General features: G+C 36.0%; 1 protein-coding gene across 6 annotated transcripts in view; it reads right to left on the reverse strand.

The window, feature by feature from the left end:
• Positions 1-26,316, reverse strand: part of ANKS1B (ankyrin repeat and sterile alpha motif domain containing 1B) — an 818,845-nt gene that overhangs the window by 464,363 nt on the left and 328,166 nt on the right. For all 6 annotated transcript variants that reach the window (XM_036237318.1, XM_036237317.1, XM_036237316.1 and 3 more), the window contains one exon: positions 24,407-24,587. In XM_036237318.1, coding sequence (XP_036093211.1) covers positions 24,407-24,587 — 181 coding nt within the window. The remainder of the gene's footprint in view (positions 1-24,406; positions 24,588-26,316) is intronic.

Consider the following 26,316-nt stretch of genomic DNA (forward strand, 5'->3'; position numbering starts at 1 on the left):
GCCAGAATATGTCAATGTACTACTGCTTTGTTGATAACACCATACAATAAAAAAGGCCAGCTGCACTGACTAATGTGCTTAGTGAGGTGTTTGGATTTACATTATGCTGCCAGCTCTGTTAGAGAAACTCCGATCTAAACCAGGTTGTTTTAATCTAAAGCTTGTGCTGATTGAGACCATTTGTTGGAATATCTAGAACTAATCATATAATTTACATAAGTACAGAAGACTCCATGAAATATATAAATCAATGAATAAAACAGTAATTTTTCTACCTGAAAAAAAATTATAGCAATGGACAGTTTCTTAACTTTACCTTAAAAGATATAAATTCATATACCTTTGTCTGATATGCTCAGTTTTGTTTTTATGGGTTTTGAATGTAAATTTAATACAAATTTGATTTGGCTTCTTGACCTTGATTAAATTTCAACTCACAAATATTTGTAAATTTTTTTAAGTATGTTTTCTAAATAAATAAATAAATAAATAAATAAATAAAATGTTTTCTGTTGTCGAACTGTAAAGATGGCTTCTTTATAATAGAATGTACTATATTTTCCAGAGTCAATGAATTCAAGTTCAGCTCTAGTCTATAAATTTGGATAGGCTTTATCTTTAAGGCTATACAGTAAGCAAAGTCAAAGTGTCAGGACAAGCCATTAGTTGACTGAGAAAAGTGTTTGAGTATATCAGGGTTTCGCACCCTTGGCACTATTGACATCTGGAGCTGGATAATTCTTTGCTGTGAGAGGCTATCTTATGCATCGTAAGATGTTTTTCAGCATCCCTGATCTGTCCCCACTAGATGCCAAGAACAACCCTCTTAGTAGTCAAACATCCCCTGCAGGGAGAGGGCAAAATTGCTCCCAGTCGAGAATTACTGGTACATCTCACTGTGGTTAAGGGCATTGGCTTTAGAGTCTGCCAAATCTGAGCTTGACTCTCAGGCCACTTTCTCACTGTTGACTCAGAAAATTATTCACTTTCCTTATCTGTAAAATGTTGAGTTTTAGTATGGCCTACTTCCCAGGATTCTTGAAGAGATGAGATAAGACAAGGCACTTAGCTTGGTGATTCACCCCTAGTAAAAGCTTGATAAAAGGAATCATTGTTATTAATAGTAATAGTATCATAATTTCTAAATCCCAACTACAAATTTCTTGCTCAAATCTACAAAATAATGACTAATCACATTTCCAATTCTGTTGTTTTACAAAAGTGGAATAAATAAAACTCTAGTACAAGTAAATTAAGCTTTAAATACAATAACTCCTAAATGAGACAAAGATGAACTTGTAGTTAATCTTTGAACTTGAAACTATTTTTAGAGATACGGCTGGAGCAATGATTCTTTCCATACATGGCTGCTGATGAAAGGTACAGAGAGGAGAGAGAAAACTGAATAACAGTTATATATTTAAAGCTCCAGGGCCTAGGAAGAGAACCTTGACTTCCTCCTTCTTCTTCTACATCCTGAGGTATTAACAGCAAAAGATACCAAGAAAATGAAGAACTAGAATGTGGAATATTGTCACGTGGAAGTAACATAAGAAGTACAACCAAAGACAAAATTTAAACAAAGGAATTTCATACATGTGCATTTCAAACACTCTCAACCACAAAATTAGAGAAATGACAGATGAATACATGAATTGTCAAACCACTTGCTGTACGAAAATAAACTTTCTGAACTTTACTGTTTTGCTTTAATAGGAAATCCTTTCTTTCTTGACTCAATTATGACCTCAGACATTCATCAGAACCTAATGCATATGAAAAAACAATTTCATGCCAAACTTTGAGGCTGTGAAAAAAATTGCGCGGGTAGAATGACATTTTAAAATGTTGATTTGAATCCCTTAGCATAAAATTCAACCATCTGAAAATTTTATGTGCTTTACCCTTAGATTTTGGTGTGGCACACACTCAGGTGAGTACAACTGTTCACTGAAAACAAATTGTTGATCCGAGGGCATTTTTATAGCTGTTTTAATTCCAAGTTCACTTTGTCTAGGGATGCGCATGTGGCGGGGGATGGGAGGTTGTGGAAAGGATAATATATGAAAAGCTCAAAATATTTTGTTAGGAGATTCTGCTATGAAGAGGAATCCTGATTCCTGCTTTGTACTTGTAAGTGTATCAGTAACAGGGCCTCTCAACAGCGCCTGAGAATCCAGATCACAGTGAATAATCTTAGAAATGCTCTCTCTCTACAAAAATAAATTGCATGGTCCAAGTTATGTTCTGCTCTCTTCAATGAGCCATGCCATGATTACAATTGCTTTACCACTAAATTGCACAAGGATGCCTTGTAAATAGAAGATACGCGACAAGTAATTCTTGATGACAGTCCCATCTCACCTGATTTCAGCAAATTAAAATGAAGTTGTAAAGGCTTTAAAGAAGTCACGTAGCTAGTTAATTACAGAGTTTGTCCAGGGAATACACTCCTCAGTTCCACTCCAGCTCTGGGTTGGATGATTAAATCATAGATGTGTTGATTGTTTTGATAAGAGAAATTTACATGTTCCTTTAATCTAAGACATCCTTCACCTAACATACACCACCCACCCACACATCTTTAACTTTTGAATGAGCTGAAGTGTTGAATGGTTAAAGCATTTGGTCATTCTCTTTAGGACATCATTCTTAAACAAAGTAAGCTTTCTGTTATACTCTGACTTTTGCATGAGTGGCAGTATCTAAAGAAACACTTGAGGAAAACACTATAGAATGTATTCTCTGGGATCCAAAGAGATCATCAGTGAAATTCCAGAGTCTGGAAACTTAGACCAGGGCACAGAAAATTAAACTATCATAAAACTGTTCATCAACAAACTGTGATAGTAATATATAGCATTGAGCCATAATGAAATCTTTTCAAGCTTTTCTAAACCAACTCCTAAAACTAAGTTTTAAAAAGTGATTTACGGAAATGCAAACTTTTAAGAAAAAGTATATATCTTTTCAAGGTAACTACTTTTAAAGCATTTTCATATTTAAGTACCAGTTTGTTTAAAAATGTTTCATCATATTGTAGTGATTCTTTGAGATAGATTACACTTTCCAAAAATGGTTACAGCAATATTTCCCATTCCATATGTTCTTCCAGAATCTTGCAAATTTTCCATTAGGAAGTACTGGCTATTTCCTGCCTCCTTGTATTTTGACAAGTTTGTGACTTGCTTGCTAGATCAGAAAAGGCAGTGCAATTTCCATTTGTACACTTGTAACACTCAGGGCATTCCCAGCCACTCCAGATGGCAAAAAATTATATCATTAAGAAAGAGCCTCAACCCAAAGATCAAATTCAGGTGGGACAGTAAGACCATTTGGTAAGACTTCAGAAAAATCTAAGGTTGTATCAACTTAGCATATTTAAGGCATGCAAAAGACTCTTGAGGATCTTAAAAGCATGTCTCACAGGTCCTTAATTTAAGGCTTTTAAGTATCTTAAGGATGTTGTCCCTCAGCAGACTCACAGGGAAACCAAAGTTGAGAAGGGATTATCTTGAAGAGATTTGTGACTGAAGTTTTTGTCTAGTAGAACAACTGCCAATAAGATTTATAGAAAACCCACACCATTTTTAAGAATTATATTGGTGAAAACACTGCTGGTTTAAAAAGAAAGGGAACAGAAATAGTACAAAATGAAAGTAAGCCTTTGAATGCTAGAACTAGTAAGGGCAAGAATCAAACCGAGAAGATTATTTAGTTTTATATGTGGGTTGCTTATTATAAAAAAGAAGGATGAGGGGATAAGACTCCACAAAGCAGAGCCAAGAGCCATAGAAAGCAACTCTCACAGAGTAGAACTGAGCCCTACCCATGGAACGGGCAACATGTACCTCTCTGGAATTCAGAATTTCTATGGACTGATGACTTTTCTATCTCTTTTTTAATGCAAGTTTTTATTGTGGTTAATTAATTTATGCTCATCTGATCATTATATGATGAATATGTGTATGGCAGACAATCGGTCCCTTTAGTTCACAGGACTTCCGACCAAAAGGAATGACCCTCAGGTGCTTTGCTTATGGTACCTTGTCCTAGAAGACTCAGCTGCACTTGGACTAATCAAATAATGAACCTCAAGCCTGAGACTCTGCTACATGGGATGAACTTTTGAAGGACCTTGGGGAGATGTGAGCACATTTTGCCTGCAGGAGGGATGTAAATTATTGGGCTAGAGGAAGATTATATTTTACAGAGATAGGCACAACAATATCTCCTATCCTACATGTTAATCTAGAATCTTGCCAGCCCCTCAGCATGAAATAGGGTCTAATTTCCTCCTACTGAATCCGGGTCGATTAACGACTCACTTATAACCAATAAAATGGGGCAGAGGTGATGTTGTGTGACTTCTGAGGCTAAGTCTAGAGCACTGGCAATGGAGCCCTGGATCGCCATGCAAGGAGTCCAACTGCCCTGAGACCAACATGCCTTGAAGAAACTCAAGCTGGCCCATGCATGGAGACTGCCTGGAGAAGCCCAGGAACTACCTAAGAGACAGAGGTACATGGCCAGTCTCCAGCCCCATTGTTCTAGCTCCACTTACTGTATGATTACAACTGCCAATGAAGCCTATCCTGAATTCCTGAGTCATGGAAGCAATAAGGTAATTATTCCTGTTGTTTTAATTTATTAAGTTTTGGGATGATTTGTTGCACATCAATAGTAACTGAAGCATCTCTTCTAAATTGAAAAGAGACTTTACATTTAATTTAGTTGTTTTTTTTTTTTAACAGGAGAACACATTTATAGCTTCTGGACTTTTACTACTCAGCTTTATTTGGGCCTATGTATAAGATTAAAAAAATAATAATTAACTAGCTGCCACCAGGAGGTCTAAATTTGAGGTCAAAATAGGATTAAATCCTTTTTTAATTATTATTATTTATTGCCATGGACAATGGAAAGTTACTTAATCTTTTTGTTTTCCCACTTGTTAATTGGGATAATACCTATGAGAGAGTTAATATATGGATTAAGTTGAATGAGTTAATACATGGGAAAGACCCCTACATTTTATCGGACACATAACTGCCTAACTTATTTCTACAGTCTACCTGGTGACAACTCATAGAGTTATCTCTAAGCAAATATTTTATACATGCCATCAGGATGCTATATGAAGTGGAGGAAGATAGGTAGAAGCAAAGGCATTTCATCAGAGCTGACATATAAACCTTATCTCCTTTCACTAAACTACTGGACACTTCTTCCCTTCACTCTGTCAGCAACAAGCTAGAGACTTTGGCTCATTGCTGTATTCAGCCCTTAGCACAGTACCAGGCACAGCCTAAGTGTTCAGCAAATACTCGTTGAATGAATGAAAGGAATAACATCTAAACCAACCAAGCTAGAGACACTATTTTATCTCTCCCTCCATTAAGCAAAACTTCTTAAACTTTGAATTCCTTTCAGGTAAGGGCTGGAACTTTTATGTCTGCATCTCATTGTCTAATGGTGACTGAAGAAAAATAAGTGCTCCATAAATACTGGCTGAACAAAGGAAAAAGTAGTTCTGTGACTTACTTTCTAAATATACACAGTTGCTGCCAACATTTGGGGGCATCAGAGAAAGACAAGGTCTGCTTCTCTAGATTGCACTCTTAAGAATTCTGAAATAAAGAATTGAGTTTATGTGAATCAATAACAGTTATAATAAGTGAAAGTAGCATATACTTTGTACAGTATTTTACAAATGTAATATAATAAGATTATTGATTGGCAAGACGACATGGTGGTTAAGAGTGCAGACCCTAAGTCCTAAGGTATGGGGGAAAAAACCCATCTCCACTCTCTTCCAGTCATATGAATCTGGGCAAGTCTGTTAAAGGCTCTGTACTTTAGTTTCCCATCTGTAAATCACAGTCAAGAGTAGTACCTGCCTAGGACTATGGTTGTAAGAATTAAATAATTTAATATATACAAAACTTGTAGAATATTTCTTAATAATAATAGAAATGATTTATGTACAAAAACCTAATTAAGAATGACAACTTTTATTGTTTATATGAAGAAAATCATTTTAATTACTCTAAAATTACTCTGAATTAAAAAAAAACGAATCTTGTTGAGTGAAGAAAAGTGCTACATGAGGCTTTAGAAGTGGTTACATAAGTACCTACATGTTCCCAGCGCGATGCAGGAAGGCTAGAATCTTCTGCCTTGCGTTTGTTAAAATGAACTAAAAATAGATGAAGAATAATAAATACTGAGCTGTGAGTGCTAGTGTCTCCTTAGGATAAGTTAATGACAATAAATCTAAGCAGACTCACTGGATTATGCCAAAACATTTTCCTAACTAAATCTAATTTGGTTGACTTTTTTCTGTTTAATTAGTGAATATTATAATTATGTTCTGAAAGTTGTATGAATTTAATACCATTAAGTAGCACTATAGCAAAGTAGAGCAAAATACTAATACTTAGAATTTCTTTTGAGGAGTTGCCTTTTTTTAAAGAATATAATTAACTGCTCGGAGTAATCCCGATTAGCCTGTTAATGAACGCTGTGAGAAAGCGAGGTGCTTCCACTTTTCTTCTCATCACCACCTACATACACTTGTCTGATGTAGTTAAACCTAGGGCATTTCCAATAATTATAAGCACAGAGGTCCCCCACAGATCCTCTCATGGTGGAAAATTTATTCATGTAGGCAGAGTAGATACAGCGCTGCGTGTCTGATCCCCTTGAAGTTCTTGGTTGCCTAAATATTCACTGAGGGTTTTCACCAGCTATATATGTAGAGAGGCCTACATGTTTCACAAAAGAAAGCAGATATAAATTACAAATGATGCTTTCTTTCCTTCTTTTCAAGTTGGCATCTGGAGACATTTTGTTAGGGTGTAGACTTTTTTCCCTTTTCATTTTCTTTTTCTTTTTCCTTTTTATAATTAGAATACTAGTAGTTGCTTAATCTTGTCCTTTTTGGAGATATGTTCAAGAAATACTTAGGAAACAATGTCACATCCTGCAAAATCAATAAAAGCAGGAACTTTCTTGATTAAGAAAGAAGGGGTGGAAAGAGCTAGTTATGAAATGGGCAGTGGGGAACATAAGTGTATTTTCTAGCATCTATAGAACAATATATTTTTGCTACGATAGAGAAGAAGGTTTTGAATAAGCTTAAAATAAAATTTGACTGATCCCTAACATATTTTATTAGTATATTGACTAGAGAAAATTACATTCGGCCACATTTTAAAAATTGGCACTTAAACTTACTTTGGCTTGCTTATCATTTTTTTCACATCAGTTCTTATTGATTAACTGTTTTACTTCTTTCCTTCATCTTTCTTTTTAATGAGTATTTATTAGGCAACAATTCATTTACCGACACTGTTCTCGGTGCCAGAGATTCCAGGAGAGAGGCATAAGCTCTGTAACCATTAAGCTTACGATACAATAAAAACAAAACAAAACAAACAAACAAAGGCACTTAGGGTGGGTCTCCAACCCAATGACTGGTATGTTTAGCAGAAGAGGAAAAGACAGAGAGGCACAGAGAAGAAGGCCATGAGAGCATGAAAACAGAGACTGGAGTTATGCTGCCACAAGCCAAGGAACACCTGAAGCTCAGGAGGCAGAGGAGGGTTCCTCCTGAGAGCCTTTGGAGATGGAATGCCCCTGCTCGCTCCTTGTTTTCAAAATTTCTAGCCTCCAGCACTGTGAGAAAATACATTTCTGTTGTTTCAAGCTACCCAGTTTGTGACACTTTGTGTGTGTGTGTGTGTGTGTGTGTGTGTGTGTGTGTGTGTGTGTGTGGCGCAGCCCTGGGAAACTAATATAAACATGCTGACTTTGAAGTACATGTGGGATATCTAAGTAGAAAGATCAAAAAGACGTAGAGGTTTCAAACTCCAATGTGGGCTGTAGATGAAACTTTCAGGATCATCGGCACATGATTGAGCAATAAAACCTTATAAGTACCTGAGATCAGCTAGGGGCAGTCTGTGGAGCGAGAGGAGAAGAGTAGAGGTTACTGAACAATAGTAACCTTGTAGGAGCAAGCGAGACATATCCAAGATGGAGACTGGAGAGGTAGAAGGAAGACCAGAAGAGCCACGTGCAAAGGGTGTTTCACGGGTTAAGTGGAGCAGATTAGTCAAGTAAAATAAAGACTTTGTCCATTTGGGACCTAATTGAGATTTCAGTGCAATAATAGAATAGTTTGTGGGATGTTACCGACACACAGAAAAGTGAGTCCAGGAAATGTAGATAATTCTTTCCAGGAGGTTTGATGTAAAAAAGAGGAAGCCTATCATAACTAGAGGCAGACACAGAATTAAGGGAGGGCTTTTCCCGTGACTTAATCATCAGTATTTAAATTTACTTTCAAATAATTGTGTTTTTATCTAATGATAAATCTTGATGTTTAGACAATGATGATAAAACAAATAAAACAGTAGCTTATTGTTGGCCATAAAACTACTCACTAAATTATAGCAAAACAACTAAAACATGTTTTACAGATACAAATCTGAAAAGTCAGTAAATGAGAATCTGTTGTTGGTAAAAGTTTTTTTGCATAATTTATAAAGAGGAAGATTGTAGGCAGGATAATGTTTTGAAATGCAAAACATCTGACTCATAGTAGAGATGAAGATCGGTGAACAATGCATGAAAGAAACGTCTTCTATTGTTCCTATACAGGGCAAGAAAATTCAAAACTGATAAGGCATCAGTCATCTCAAAGCAAAATTGCTTTAATGACGGTGAGTCATGGTGCCACCAAGGGAAATGAATCAGGTGCCCACATGCCCAATCTTCTTCATAATTACATTTTCCCCCTTTTAAATTAAAACTAAAATCAGGTAACAACTAATGTCCCTGTAGAACAAATTTAGCCAAATGGAAATATACAACAGCCTAAGAAGTAAAATGAAAATATCAAAGGGATGCAGTTTTTCCAGCAGGGAAATAAAGAAAGAAAGAGAACCATTACTCTTAATGTAATGGCAGCCCTGCTGGCCACAGGAACTTTTACCGTGTCCTTTATTCCAGCTGATTTTGGCACCTTCCCACTATGGAATAACTCCAGGAGCTTTTTCTCAACATTAAAGTCTTCAATATTGTACCCAAGACTCCTGTGGTTTCCTGCTCAAGTGAAGCAAGTGAGGAATATCCTGGTCTCTTCCCATCCCCTTCCATCCTTGCATCCATAGTCAATCATAAGTCTTGTAAATTCTACAGCTTAAATATCTCACTTTTCTTCCCCAGAGCTACAGCCCTGATCTAAGCAGCCACTGACTCACCTATGCCAATTCTCACTTATATTGTCCTGCTCTCTCTAAGAGAAGCTACAGCTCGGCTGGAGTGAACTTAAAAAATGCAAATCAGACATCATTCTGCTGCTTAGGAGCTTAGGTGGTTTTCCACTAGGGCCACAGCAAGCCTGTCGAAGCCTCAGTGAGCAATTTGAACAAAAGGTAACCATCCCCTCTCTAGGAAAAGCAAATAGTGAGTCATATTTCAAACCCCATTTTCCCCCTGGTCAGATTTTTGAGGCAGTGCAGAAACTGCAACATCCTTTGCTCATAGAATAAAATCTGGGCTCTTTAAGATGGCTGTACAGCTCTCTATAACCTTGTCTCTGCCACTGTCTATAGAGTCACCCCTTGCCATTCCTTCCTTCATGCTCTCTGATCCTTCTGTCCTGAATCAGTTTCAGTTCCTTAAACATAGCACGTTCTCACTTACATCTTTGCCAAACCTCCTGTCATTTGGAAAAATCTCTCCTTTTTGTCCAGATAACCCCTGCTCACTCTTTAAGACTTGACAGAAATATTACTTCCCATCACAGGACTTCCCAGACCTCTTCGATTAGACTAAGTCTTCCTGCCACACATACCCGAGTATGTGCCCTTGCATAGCACTCATTAGGACATACTGAAATTGCCGGTGTAGAGTCTGCCTCCTCTGATGGACTCTCAGCTCAACGAGGACACACTTTATCTATTGTTCTCTACTGTATCATCTGTGTATAGTAACATGTCTGACACTTAGTAGATGCTCAAGAAATATTTATTGGCTGAATAAATAATTAAATGCATGGAAAAAGCCTAGAATCCTTGTGGCAGTATAGTGGGGAAAGTTTTGCCAAAACATATAGGTTCTAGTCCTCACTCTACCACTAATGTAGTAGTTGTATGTTCTTAAGCTACTTTCCTTGACCTCTATAAACCTCCTTTCCTCATTTTTAAAATGGTAATAATACTATCTGTCCTATTTACCTATCAGGTTGTTTAGGGGCTCACAGGAGGTGAGGAAGGACAATATTAATTAATTGTCTACCATGTGCAAAGTCCTGTGCTAGGTATGGTCATCTATATTATCTCAAAAGAAATAATAAAGTTCTCTGGAAGGTGGTCATTCACCTAAATATCACAGTAAAGGTAAAACAAGGACTTAAGTTCAAATTTCTTTGGTTCCAAAGGCTCTGCTTCTCTATTCCTTTCCTTCTTATGGTACTGCTTCCATATCCATTTGATAAATTCTTCATATCTGTCATAGGACAAGCATTACTTGTTCTATGAAACCATCTCTAAATCTCTTCGGAACATTTATAGGCTCCTATCTCTACGTTCACATTCTAATGTAATAACATTAGACTTTAATTATTTTCTTACCACAACATTTATCAAAGACAGGAGCATGCCTTTCCATTACTGTATGCCCCGTATCTATGTTAGTATTTTATAAGTACTAGATGCATAGCTGTTAAAAAAAAAAATGAGTGAACTTATCTAGTATGAATAAATTTGATAATCTGACTAATTTTTGTTTAGTACTTATATATATATAGTTTTGTATTTCATTTATAACCAACCAATGATTGAGATCTCAACCACAATGGCTCGCTTGAGGCTGCTTAGATAGTATAATGAACATATGACACTAGCTCTTATCCAAAAATAAACATCTGGTTTTAGATAAACACATTAAAGATGAATTTTAAAGAATAGCTAAAAATCGCCTGAAGGGAATATGTCAAATATAACGTATGAGGAAACGGTTCAGATTCATTTTGAATTTGATATTCTAGTTTTAATTTTCTGTATGGCAACTTCAGGGAACAAATATATTGTTAGTAAATAACAAGCTACTTAGCCTAGGGTACTTGACATATTATTTTTTGTAGTGTTACACTGTTCCAGAAGATTATAATTAATAGTAGAAATAAAACCTAGTGACAAATTAATGGCCTACAGAAGATCAATGGACTAGGAGACTAAAATGGAGCTGAAGGCTTCCTTTACACTTACAGGAAAATGACTACTACTTACATGGTACTCAAATCAAGAAAAAAATATATTAAAAATACTTTGAAGTTATATAATATGTGATCTAAATCTAAGACAACAGCTTGTCAAAATGCTAATTATTAGGAACTGAGAGATTTGTTTAGTTAATAATGCTTCCTTTCACATGTGCTATGTGCTTTCCAGAAGGAAATCCGAACTCTATTATTAGCTTTACATAGTCAACTCTTGATTATCTGAGTTAACAAAGAGAACACAGACATCTGTGCTAATGGAAAGAACATACACATATAATAGACTTGTTTCAGATCTAAAAAGATGGATAATAAAAAAATTGCATCTCTGACTCTGGAATAAATGTTGACTTTTTGCAGCGTATTTGCTTCTACTATTTTTTCTAAGGAAGGAGAACAATGCTGTGGAAAACTCATATACACATGTAACTGGGAGCTCATGCCAGACCCTGGGGGTAGAATGCTGTCAGAGGTATTCATTCTGCACCTTGGATTTTGATCATCATGAATATGTTAAAAGTTCTCGCTCTCAAGGCTCCAAGTCCTAATAGAATATTTTCCACCTCACATACAGTTAATGCAGAATCTGGCAAAAGCAGTGGTGAAGAAAAAGTCAGTTCTGGGAAAGAAAAAAAGTAGTCATGATATGCCTTGCTCTGACCTTGTGAAAGAACAGAGATTACTAAAGTTTTTTTCCCTGTTATTTTTCAAATTAAGCCTTAGACATTGGTCTACTAAAGTAAATAGGGGAAGAAAATTAGAAATTAGAGCTTTGCAGATACATTGCTTTCTAGAGTGATAGTAATGATTTTGGCAATGCTGGATCAACTACTTTATAATTATCTAAGAAAACTGAATAGCCTCCCAATGTAAAATAACTGCTATCTTTTCATCTGTGTAATCAGATCAATTATGTAACAAAAATTTACATTTAAAATGACATTTTTCTCTGAGGCATTTTATGAAATGACCAGTGAAAGGTGGGCTCCATGCCTGAGAAGAAAGCAATGTAGGTAACAGAAAAGCTGGTCTGACCTTATTGTAAAGATAGAAATAGGCGCACAGTAGGTGATGAAATTCCAACAAAACAAATACTCATTCAGTTAGTCAATCATTTACCATTTATTGAGCATCCACCCTAAGTCAATGGCTATGCTGGGTGTTAAGGATACATTTTAACTGAGAAATGGTCCGGGCATTTAAGGAGCTCACAGACACATAAACAAATACTTTTATAAATAAAATAACTAATAGTAAAAATGTGTGAAGAATGCTGAGGGGGTTGCATGGATGAAAGGATGTTAGAGAAGCCTTCACAAAGGAGATTTACTCATAGCCAAACTCCAAGTTTACCACATAAAATGGAAGGAAAGGCAGTCCAAGCAGACGGAAGCATACTCTAAATCAAGAACCAAGAACTCTAAGAACAATATACTTAGAAGTACATTTGTGTAGAAGTAAAAATAAAAGTTACGGTCAGATTATCAAGGACCTTGCTGGGCATGCTAACATATTTGGGCATTCATATACAGTTAGAGACAAGACATAGGAGGTTATCAAAAAGTGGAGTGGCACGATCAGATATCTATTTGAAAAATGAACTTTGCTAGCTTTGAGAAAAAGTCACGTCCTGGAGCAGGGAGGCCAAATTGAGAAGCATTTATAATTTAGAGATTTCGGGTCTGTATGACCCCTGTTATAGTTTTCTACTCTATGGTTTATGTCCTAAGATTTTACTTTTAGAGCTTTAGCTTCACAACTTAGTAACTATTAAAATAAAAACTAATCTTTTGTGGAAATGGTATAATGGAGGCATTAACTAAGCTGGGCTTAGGATGTGGGGTAAAGGAGACCATTTTCAAATTCTTCACTATTAATCATGTATATACTAATCTCAATGACAGCTAGAGACTACTGCTGTTCAGGGGGTTTCCAGCAGGCTAAAGCAGGTGGAGAGAAAATCTCTCTTTCTGCCAAATCAAGAGAACATTAGGCATTGTATTCGTTTTCTATCTTTGCATAATAATCACAATAAACTTAGCAGCTTAGAACAACATACATCTATTATCTCACAGTTTTCATGAGTTGGGAGTCTGGGCATGTCCTAACTGGGTCCTCCACGAGGGACCTCACCATGTTGCAATCCAGGTATCAGCCAAGGCTGAGACCTCAAATGAGATTTAGGGTATAGCTCTAGCACTCAGGGTGGTTTGCCTCCCTAAAGCCAGCAATGGAGAGAAAAAGAGAGCCTGCTGCTTCAAGTTACTAATGTCAAGACCCCTATTTAAAGGAATCACTTGATTATTTCAAGCCACCAAAGATAATCTCTCTTTTGACTAACAGTGTGATTAGAGGCCTTAATTATATCTTCAAAATTCCTTCGTCTTTGCCATAAAATGGATTGTAACTAGGGGAGTTAATACCCCATCGCTTTTGCCATTGGTTAATAGCAACTTATAGGTCTCGCACACACTGAATAGTGGGGTGGAGGGAGGGCATCACACAAATCATACAGGAGAACGTGGATCATGGGGCCATCTTAGAATTCTGCCTACCACAGATGCTAAGAGTCAAGTAGAAGGGTTGAAATCACTACAGCCTGGACCCAAGTAGCAGGGAATAATTTGTTTAGCAAGAAGGTAGGAAGTTAACTGGGGGAATACCTGGAACGAGTTCTCTCCTGGGCTGGCTCACTACAGCATTATGCGCAAAAAAGAAGCTGGCATTTAAAGGGCTAGGGCCCAGGTAAACTCCACACAGGGCACCAGCCCAACACAGACAGGTGTAGAGAAAAAAAGGGAAAACCGTTCTCCCAAAAAAGACTGTAAAGTTAGAAGTGAATAGAGAAAAATGTCTAGCAGTTCAGAAATCATTTTCAACTGAGGGTAGAGAGGGGATTTCTCCACGGCAACCGACTTTTTACTCTCTTTTAAAATATATGTTTAGTCAGCCTATGTTCTACCATTTTACATTTAGCTATAATGATCATGTATATATATATATATATACACACTCACACACACACATATATATACATATATATATATACGTATTTCTATATAAATTCCACAAATAAAAGTGATAGCAAGGAGATTTTTTCAAGAGATATAAGCTGTCTGGTAAAGAAATTCAGGAGAGAAAAACTATCCAGTGGACTAAAGCAGACAAGGTATTAGAGAGAAGATATATATATAGCACTGAATTTGAACCGCAAAGGAAATTCCAGCTAATAAAGTTCTGATATTTTCACAGAAATTTACAGGAGGCAAAAGCAAGAAAAAATTCAGGTCATAAAAGATTAAATGAAAAAAAGGAAGATTTTCGACACAAAACCCTCCTGAAACACTTTCTTGCCTCTGCTATAATTTTGGATGGATTAGCACTTGTAAAAGTCTGGCTTTCCCTAGCAGTGATGAAACTTCCAGTGTTTCCACCTTCCCACCCGAGGTCATGTAACATAGAACAAATGGAAATTCCAAGTCTGTTCATCTGCAGACTGACCCGCTTGTTCTAAGCGAATTTGCAGGTTTAAGTTTCTGATTGCCTGGTTGGACTCCTTGCACCTGGCTGCTCTGCATTTGTACTGAATTCTTAGAGTCTAGGCTCTGTTCTCTGTCTAGACCTATAGTAATAACAGGAATACAGATGGTCAGTTATTGTGCTTTCATGAAGCTATGTTAATTAAGCATGCATTAGGTTCATGCATTTAGTGGCATTGGCTCACCATAATAGGAATAATATTTTTCAAAGAAGATACCGATATATTTTCATTTTTGAATTTAGTTCAGTTGGAAGCCTCTTTCCCCAGGTCTACACTGGAGACTTAATGCCCAGAAGAGGAAGGACCCATGAGCCTCTGAGAAATGTTAATAGGGAGAAAAGGGAAATAGTTCTACATGTGCGTCTTGAATTTTTCTTTCAGGGCTGGGGCCTGCAGAGACAGTCATGTAATAAATAGGTAATGGGAGAGTATAAAGAAAGAGAGACCTAGTTCTCCAAATTCCATTTAGATTCTGGACATGGCCACAGTATGGACAAGCAGAGTCTTGGGGATAAATTGTTCTGAGCTTTGTGTTTTCTCCTTAATTATGAATGAGACTCAGAGGTTGTTGTGGCCACAAGAAGGAAGCCTTTGAGGTATCCGGGCTGAAAGCCCAGTAGGCTGCCATGGAGCCAGCTTGGCAAGGAGAGAGGTGACTCTGTAGCGGAGGCAAAGGTGGACAGATGGCAGATGAGGATGACTGAGAGGGTCTACCTGACCAGTGAGAGACAAGCTGAAGTGAGCCAACCAGAAAGAGTTGGCTCTAGCCAGATGATCTTGGCCTAAAATCATCACCTACGGCCACAGATACACTGAGAGGGATACCCACACTTATTAGTCCTTCCTCTATGCCAACCTCAGGCCCTACATACCAGTCATTTGTTACAAATTTGAACTTAAAGCTAATTCAAACTTTTCCCACAATCCTTAATTGTCTGACTTTGCCCTCATTGGTCACTCTCCAAGGAAGATTTTGCCTTTGGTTCATAGAAAATATTAGAGCTATCAGATGGCATATCACTTCTCTCCGCTTACAAATCTGCCAATGACTTCTCATTGTTCTTAAGTCTCTTTTGCTCTTAAGATAAAGACCAAAATCCTGAACATAGCTTACAAGGCCCCACACAATTGGACTTTTATTCCCTCTGTGACCTCAATATGGTCATATTTGGACAATTTGTCTCTTCTCTGGAAGATTTGCGGACCCCCACATGAAATCAATCACACTCATAGATATTTCTACAGCACCCTGGTTGCTTTCAAATGCCACGCAGTGAGTAAATATATTTATTTTACACTGAGCAAATAAGCCAATAGTCTAATTTCAACCAATTTCACTCAGAATAACAAGCTCTCCTCTGATTATATGCTAAACCATGCAATGGGCTAACTAAACCACATTACTCCAACATCTAACGATGCAAAGATATTTTCATATTTTTAAGTATTGAAAAACAGTGAATATTTTATTCTTCAAGCATCTACTAACCTCTATCTTACCTTCTGTGTGATGCAATGCATGTGGGAGAGCATTGGAGAAAAGTCACATGATACCAGAGGCGGAAGGGGAAAGGAAAGGATAAGAGACACATTTCACGATTTATCAAGAACTAATAAGAAAACATTTTTACTATTATATATATATATATATATGTATATGACATTCAATATAAAAATGCTTTCCTTTTGGCTACCTCAAATCCTAGTGAATTTAAGGTACTGAATTTAATAATCAGTAACGCCAATAATGTGTTTAATGCATATCTTTAAAGAAAATAAACCTTGAAGATATAATTACACATCATTTTCACTAACACTTAACTTCCTGCATGTCAGCTCACCCTAAATCTCAGCTTGGAGCTTAAAGATCATCTCAGCAACTTGGCTTTGACCTTCGTGCTGTCCGGTGGCCAAATTCCCCCTCAGCTGCCTCTGTGCAATGGCTGCTGATATAATACCGTCTCAGCTTCAGGAGGTCTATCTGTAGTCCGTGTGAACTAATTAAAAGGAAGGCCTTCGTGTGCCTTTCTCACAATCCCTGAGCAGTGTGAAAGGTCCGCATCACCTTCTCTGTTCTAATTTTAATTCTCCTCTTAAGTTTCTTCTCCCTTGCAAAAAAGCATCCTATGCTGCTAAGCACTTAAAAGCTTTCGTTTTATTATTTCTCCTGTTTGGAAAGAAGTACTTTTCCATTATTCTTTTTAGATTCTCCACCTCCCATCAGTTTTAGCCAGTAGGAGGTGATGGTTTAAAACCACTAACAAAACTGATGATAATTATTTACCCAGGGTGGTTAACTTCTTTAGCTGGTGCCCAAAGGTGTTAGCCTATGAAATTCTTCATCTACATAGAGCTTTCTGGAAACATCTTTCCATAAAGAGGAAGCATCTTTTATTACTGGTGATTCTCAGCTTTTTTCCCCCCAGTAATTCACAACATGCCTGTCCAGTACATTTTCACTGAGGAACTCAGAACTCATAGGTCACTCATTGTGGGCCAAGGCTCTGTTCCTCAGTCTTTTAAAACTGATACCCTGTACTTTTGACAAACATAAAATTATCACATAGCTTCCTCACGCTCTATCCTATGCCATTAAAAATAAAGAAATAAATCACTGTCCTAACAATCTACTCAACCTATCTACCTGGATATACAGTAATACTTCAAATTAACATGTCCAAAACTGAGCTCCCTTATCTCAATGAATATCAAGTCCATCCTTCCAAAAGTCAAAATCTGTGAGTCACACCTCCGGTCTCTTTCATTTTCTCCTGTCCTACCATCCAGTCCATCCAAAAAACATGTTGCCTCTACCTTTAAAATAGGTCCAGAATTTTACCACCTCTAACTACCTCTATTTAAACAAACAAACAAACAAACAAACAACCTGTTACCTGAAGTAAAAGAACACATTGGCAACCATTAGGGATACTCAACAGACTGAAGTAATTTATCAGATAGGCCCTCAAGTCATTCAAAAGTTCCATATGAATGGTAGTCAAGATCAGAGAGCCCCCATGGAGGAGAGGATTCTGTATGGAACATCACTCACATGTGGCCCCTGGTAGCCAGGGAACAACATGAGAGATCTTAGCACCTCAAGGAAGAGTTGGGCAAAGTATGGAAAAGGTAAACTCTGGTGAAGTTCATCTATATCATAATTTGTTAAAATGGAAAGATTAATTTAAATATTATGAGTAGAGATCAATGTTGAAATAAATATGATTCTTTATGTCATATATTTCTTTTAAAAATTATAATTATTTAGCTACAGAATTTAAAACTAATTTATCTGCAGAGAGGCTAACTCAGCCACTTTCTCTCATGGTCTTAAGATTCTGTGATTACCAATAATTACAATCGTTCCTAGAGTCATCTGCAACCACCTCTCTGAATCCACCTCCTGTCATTCCAGCCCACTTCTCTAATCTTCAATCCAATGATTCTATTGATTTTTCACTGTTACTTGTTCCCTTGTTGTCTTCTTTCACCTACTGCTCCATTTTAAATTCTATGGTAAAACATTACTCTCATTCTCTTGAATTCATATTTCCATGCACTTTAATCACTTCTGTATACACATCTGGCAAAACCACAACCTATGTAAAAGTCAGCTCTCTGAATTCTCTGAAACTGTGCCCCCTATCTGAACTGGGCTGGAGAAAAACACACAACCACATTAGCTCATCTCACTTTAAGTGCACGAACATAAACCTTAAATGGGCCCTTGATGCTGCCAGACAATCATACTATTCCTCCCTTGTCCATTCGCCATCTCTTTATCCGAAACAGCTCTTTCATTCTCTCTTCTCTTTCCTCAAACATGTCTCGGCCATCTTTGTTCTCAACTGATGCTGCTGATTTCTACTTATTAGAGAGAATGAAAACTGTGAGAACAGATCTTCCATAGATGATTCTCACCACATGGATCTCTTTCCAGCATGAGTACCCACACCGGAAACACCTTATCTGTTTCCTGCCCTCTTATCTAAAGCCCATCTCTCTTCTTAGTTAACAGAACTTATTCTGTCTTTCTCCTCCATCATAATTTTATAATTCTCCTTGGAAGAAATTTTTTGAAAAGGAGTTTATATTTGCTCTCTCTAAGACTTCTCCACCCATTCTCTCTTAAATCCATTATGGTTGGCTCTTGCTCCATTGATTACAACCAAATTGCTCTTGTCAAAGTCAGCAGTGACTTCCGCATTGTTAAATCCTCCAGTTAATTCTAATTCAGTCTTCATCCTACTCAACTTCTCAGCCACATTTAACAGAGTTGATCACTCCTACCTTCTTAATACCTTTCTTTATCCTAATTCAGAACATAATATTCGCCAAAAGATTTCCTCCTACTTCCCGGGTTGCTCCTTTTTTTTTCTTTTGCTGGTATTGCCATTCCATTTAACCCCTCTTTCATCAAGCTCAGTTTTGGATATCCTCTATCTGCACAAATGATGTTCACATGTATATCTTCAGACTGGACCTTCAGCTGCTTAATTTCCACATCTCTTCAGATACCTAGTAGGCACCTCAAACTTAAAAGGACCTCCTGGTATTTTTCCCTGTTTACCAAATCTGCTCTTCTGACCACATCTCACATGTCAGGTGATAGTAAATCCATTCGGACAGTTGTTTTGGACAAAAATCTTGCAGTTTTGCTTAATTCTTTTTCTCTCATACACTGCATCTACTCCACAGTGAAATTCTATCGGCTCTACCTTAAAAATGTGCATCTTTCCATTTCTCCATACTTCCACGGTTTCATCTTTGGTCTGAGCTGCCTTCGTCTCTCATCTAACTGCAATGTATAACAGTCTCCTAACTGGCCTTCTCGCTTCTACTCTTGTTCCCCTTCTCCAGTCCATTCCCAATTACAGAGTAATCCCTATAAAATAGAAGTTGCATCATGTCACCTTTCTTCTGAAAGACCTTAATTGTCTCTTTATTTCACTTGAGTAAAAGTCAAAGTTCTTATAATGGCCTGTTAGGTCCTACATAATCTATCTGCCTCTCCCTCCTTCTTACTTACAAATATTTCATATTTTAGGGAATGGCAGTCCAATTTGAGTCATCTGTTTAAACTAGAAACTTTAGAGCCTTCCTCGAACTTTTCTCCCTCACCATCACACATCCAATCAGTTGCCATAACCTGTTGATAACTCTTTCCTTGTATCTCTCAAATCCATTTACATCTCTTCATTGTTTATGGCACTGTTTCTCCCACCTCTAATTTTGCCTTATCTCAAATCTGCCTACTACATATGAATACTAGAGAGATCTTTTTACTTAAATGTGAAACCATTCACAAGTCTGTCCAACCCAAAAGGTCTCCCTCTTTTACTACATTTTTTGATGATTCATAAATTGATACTTGGATTATATAATATAGTGCCTTATAAGTAGGAAGCTTTATTTATAATTCAGGCTACTTTTGAAATAGCCCTCTGTTATAGTATATTCATTGGGTCACTTATTTAACGAGTTTTATAGCATGCAATTCACTTTTGAGGGTACATTGGTCTGTCTATTAAATGACATTTTGTCAAGATTAATTTATTATAACGTAATCATTTATAAAATAAACTGCAGATTTCTCTGTTCACTTGGATTATACTTCAAGAAAAGGTCAGCTACTTTAGCCTAAGTACAAACATATAGTAGGCTCTTTCTATCTTAAAAGTACTAAAGATTTCAAATAATATTAAAGAATAAAAGTAATAATATTAAATAATAATGATGATACTATTAAAGAATATTAGTTTTCATAGTTTAAGAAATGCATTTACATAAATAAGGTCATTTATTACTACAACTAGCCAAGGAGTTGATGTTACTGATATTTTTCAGAGGAGCAAATTGGAGATCAGAGAAGTTAAGTAATCTGATAGAAAATATCTAGGAAATTGGTGACAGAACTGACTCTGGAACTTATTCTCTTTCAATACATACCAAATATTTCAATACTTACCTGCCTGCATATGTAGGTTCTTTAATGCAAATTACAAAACTTCTATGTGTAAGATAATGAAATGCTACTTCTTCAAGTAGATAAATATCTACCTTAAATATTTTACTTATACAAATAAAAGTTTTACTTTTTAAATGTAAAACAAATCAGCATTGTCCTTTTACATTATCACTAAATATCAGTCTACCCTAAAATTTTCGATGTAACATAGGAAGGACGTATCACATCAAGAAATCATAGTAACATGCTATCCACGACTATTTCAACCGTTAAAGGTTAGATTTTGATTCTGTTCAAAGGTCAGACCTGAAAATAACAATTTTGAAATGTGTGGAAAATTATAATTTCTCCACATATTTTGGATGGTGCCACTGAAGTCCTGGCAGCAGTAAAATGCGTGTGCGTTTATCCTCTCCCTCTGGCGGTTGAAGAGAGGGCACCAAGCAGTTTGGACTAGGCCCCTAACTTCTCTTATGTTTCATTTAAAAATAAATAATATTTTTATCTACCTCAAAAAGTCATTGAAATTTTTCAAAAAAGTCATCATCCAAAAAAATGATTAGTGCACTAACTGAAATAAGGCTGAGAAAGGTTTTCCTAAAGGCAAGTATCAGAGTCATTTCCCCCATTTTAGGATTTTAAATCTGGAACTAGTCATTCAAATGAGTATTAATTGAGTAATAATTATATATGCCCAAAACCCTTTCTGGGGTCCACGAACCCCTTTTATTTACAAATCATATCCTATCTTTCCTCTCCTATAAAATTATCTCTGGTGCATGGCAGACATACATTAAATGCTCAAGCTCACTGAATACTGCAAGACTTCATTAATATTATAATAACTACTACTAGTAGTTACTAACATTTATTGAACACTAAGTACCAGACATGGTGCTAATTAATTTACTGCACTACAGGGTAAGATTACTAAACGTCAGTCTACCCCAATCTAATTAACTACTTGTTAATTTAATTCTACAGATAAGAAAACTATAGCATAAAGATGTTAAATTTCATAGCTAGGTGAGAAAGTTAGTCTTAGGTAGCCCGAATTCAGTGCCTATAATGTGTCGGTGATCCATCCATTCTAGTTTACAATTCTAGAAAGAGGAGACAATAAATAAGTAAACAAGTGAAAAATATAATTTTTCATAGTAAATAGGCTCTGGAAAAAAGAAAACAGGATGATTTGAAAGAAGTAACTACAGCAATTTTGGATAATGGTTAAGAACATGGACTCTACCACCACGTTGGAATCCCAGGTCTGTTATTATGGGCTGTTATATAGTTATTTATCCTCTTTCTATGTTTCCTTGTCTATAAATAATAATCCTAATTCAAATAATAGTTATGAAGTTTAAATGAATTGATACAAATAAAATGCCTAAAATGCATAAAAGTATATGATGCATAGGGTTAAGTATTTGCTTAAATATTTCTTGTTTATTAATATTAAAGATTAAATTTAATATATAAAATACTAAATATTTAAATTTGACAAATTAAATTTAATATTAAAACATTAAATAGTGAAAATATTTACGCATTTGTTTACTAATGTCATTGTTGTTGTTCTTTTTGCACCTTTGTTTTTGTAATTATCATTATATTGAGGGCTCTACTTAAGACAAGGTGACCTAGGAGGGCCTCTATGAGGAAGTTTATTTGAGCCAAAACCCAAATGACACTCAGTCACATGAAATTGGAAGATAGAGATTCCAGTCAGCAGGAAAAGCCCCAGGGCCAGAACACCTAGCAAAGAAGGCTAGGGTGGGCCAGGAAGAGTTTGCTAAAAGTCAGGTTAAACTGCTGGTGGGACCGCAAATTGGTACAGCTACTATGGGAAACAGTATGGAGGTTCCTCAAAAAATGAAGAATTGATCTACCATACGATCCAACAATCCTTTTCCTGGGTATTTACCCCAAAGACTTGAAAACCCATATCCAAAAAGATATTTGCACACTAATGTTCATAGCAGCATTATTCACAGTGGCCAGGACATGGAAGCAACTGAAATGTCCTAAAACGGATGATTGGATGAAGAAGCTGTGGTACGTATATACAATAGAATATTACTCGGCCATAAGAAGAGATGAAATGCTACCATTGTAACAACATGGATGGACCGTGAAATAGTCATGCTAAAGAAAATAAACCAGATAGAAAAAGTTGAAAGCCACATGATATCGCTTACATGTGGGATAGAAACCTAAAAGCAACAAATGAATGAGACAAACAGAGAGTCATGGACATGGGCATCGGACTAGTTGGTTACCAGAGGGTAGGGGGTGAAGGAGAAGGCAGAAGGTAGAAAGGGTAAAGGGGTTCAAATATGTGGTGACAGAAAGAAATGTAACAATGAGTGGTGGGCACACAATGCTATATATATATAATAGCAATTTAATATATATATATATATATATATATATATATATGTAAAATTGTACGCCTGAAACTTACTGGATTTCATTAACCAATGTCACCATTAAAAAAATTTTTTTTTTTCAAAGAGCTAGTCAAGAGAGAGGTTATATTGAACTTCATTGGCCATGGTAAGGAGTTAGATTTTATTCTAAATTCAATGAGAAGGCATTGGGTACTTTATACGTGTTAACAACATACTTTGATTTACATTTTATAAATATCACCAGGTTGCCATAGAAAAATTGGATTATAGCTTCCACAAAATATCAAGCTCACCACTTCCATTAATCATTATTTAAAAATGTTTAGTTTTTTTTTCTTAGGGGAAAATAATTCTTTGGCTATGTTTTTGAAATGTTTGTATCAGTGTTCTTAAAAGTAGAGTCAGAGAAAAGGACTTAAATAAATACATTAATATATTCATATGCACACTCATTTTGAATAAAGATTACAGACAATATTTTATGCTCCTAAAATGTATGATCCTAAAATCATATATAGTGGATTTTAAAATTATATATCTTTGGAGAAAAGTAGCTGAATAGTTCATTTACCTTAATTAGATATAAAGAAAAGATATTCTTTAGGTCCTACTTCTCATATTTCTCCTTGCCGCCAAAGAAGGGCAGCATTGTAAATCTGAAGAGGTGAAACCCAATGGTATGTTTTCCTAGTGGATGTGGTTACTTTCCTTAATCTTCCCCGTACTCCCAGCCTTACTTCTCCACATTCCTCCTCTCTAAATTCACCTTGGTTTCAGCAGATTGACAACCCACTTAGACCACACTGTCCAAGTGAATCTTATCAGATAACCTTGAAACAAGTTCCCGAGCCTCAGAGCAGCTATTGATAAGCTCGTACATTGATGAGTTGATACCACTGTGTGGAGAGAGGTAATAGCAGCAGAAGAGAGCATTTCTAGATCTCTGGTTATTTTACTACTATAATAGCATTAAATCACCATCTTTAATATGTAACACGTAAAAGGTCATGAATGTATTCAAAAAGAATATTATACACACACTCTGACTAAGTCGTAAAGTCCTATATCGCCACACGTGCACATAAACAAAAAGCACAATGCAATTTATACAAAAGACTCTTCTGAATTCCTCTAACTCATAAAGGTTTTAGTTTTAAAAGTTCGAAAATATATCTGCATAAAGTGAACTGTTTTACCTGCATGGCCAGTTCCCTCGTTCTTGACTTCTGTGGTTCCCACGGAAGAGGTGGGCGGACTAACAGGAGGGCTGGAAGTGAAGCCTGTACACCCTGCAGACGTGCTGATTTCGAAATATTCTTGGTTGTGATTCATTCGATGAAAATCCAAAGAAGACACAATAGATGTTCGTTGTTTAGGCTGAAATAAATGAGCGTGATGACAGTATTAATATGATTGTGCTCATCTCTAGCTCACTCTCCCCATCAAGTTAGTCTAAATGGTGATTTATTCAGTAAATCTATCTAGCTTCTATACTTAAAATATATTTATGCTTTACAGAGAGACATCATGTGTATTATTTAATTAATCCCTTGAGTAATTAAATAGTGGAAAGATTTAATGAAAAAATATTATGGCATAGTTGATAAAATAATTTAGACTTTTTGTTAGATTTCCCCATAAGACTGTAAAAATATAGTGCACAGAACTTTTCTTAATGATCAATTCAGAAAGTTTCAATTCTAAGTCGCCTTTTATTCAACCAACATTTATTAAGCATCTCATATTTGCCAGACCCCGAGGATATAGAATCTAATAAGAAAAGGGCCCTTACAACACTGAAGCACTATAAAAGCAATTTCATTTTTTTGGTTCTTTATATAGTCCAAGGAGTTGGTGGCATTAGATATTGTTCACAAGTACCATATGCTAAAATTTTATCACCAGAATTAAGTAAAGTTATATAGAACATTTTCCAGGATCTAAGAATCTGCTTGGTATTTGTAATGAACTTTGATTTTCTTTTTTAAGGATTTTAATTAATCCTCAAATAGCAAGAAAAGTCAATTTAAACATAAAAGTTAAAATCATGGAGTAATGGCAGATACAATCTATACTCTTTGTCAGCAATAGATTGTTCCCTACAGAAATTTTCTGGGTTTTTTTTTTTCCCATAGTTTTAATTATGTTCACTTCTTTTCCCGTCTAGCAGAGCTTCTAACATAATCCTTTAAAAAAAAAATTGCAGTTGTTTTGGCTCTCAGAATCATGTACATTTCCCAAGAATCAATCCAAGTATTTTTACTTTTTATTCTTCTCATTCATATTGCATAATTAGGAAAACTACAATCTCTTTATGATAAAGTTTTCAGTACCCTACTTTCCCCAAAGTACAATACACTGTTGGTTTACTAACATTTTCATTGCCCTCAAATTCTTGTTCATTTAATCACAGTACTTCACAGTTGATTTTCCTCCATAATATTCATTACTCTCTCTTACAGTTCATCGTTTTTTTTAAAAAAAAATAGATACCATTTAGTCTACAGTCTAAAACAGACAATGATATTGAAAATGTCTATATTTTATAGTTTTTTTAATATAAAGAGTGCAAATTATCACAGTATACTTTATTCTTTCACCACTGCATTTTTTATGAAAGAGTTTGCGAGGCATAAATATTGTTATACAAGAAAGTGCAAGTCATTTATTATTATGACACATTAACTTAGTGATAGAATCCAAATTAGTACCATTTGAAGTATGAAAGATCAGGATTTCATGTCAGGCTTGGTTTCTCACGAAATGTCTACCCTTGGGGCTACTGAATCTCAATTTCACATTCAATGTACTTTCCACTAGGCTATATAACAGCAATTAAAAATCATGAAATATAACACTGGCTCCAATGAAAACACAGATATGTCTATCTTCTTGGTGTTGTTGTGTTGTGTTATATTTTTATTTAACTTTATATATAGGCAATAAACCGAATTAATGTAATGTCCCTCCTCATGAACTTTATAAAGGTCAAGCTAACTGATATATATGACTTCTTTCCTCTAAAATATTTTTTAAAATACATCCATCTGAACCCTGACGACCCAAAGTTCTCATAACATTAAAACACAATTTGTTGTGCAATTAC

The sequence above is a fragment of the Rousettus aegyptiacus genome, unplaced genomic scaffold (assembly GCF_014176215.1).
Source record: "Rousettus aegyptiacus isolate mRouAeg1 unplaced genomic scaffold, mRouAeg1.p scaffold_m13_p_2, whole genome shotgun sequence".
Classification (NCBI taxonomy): domain Eukaryota; kingdom Metazoa; phylum Chordata; class Mammalia; order Chiroptera; family Pteropodidae; genus Rousettus; species Rousettus aegyptiacus.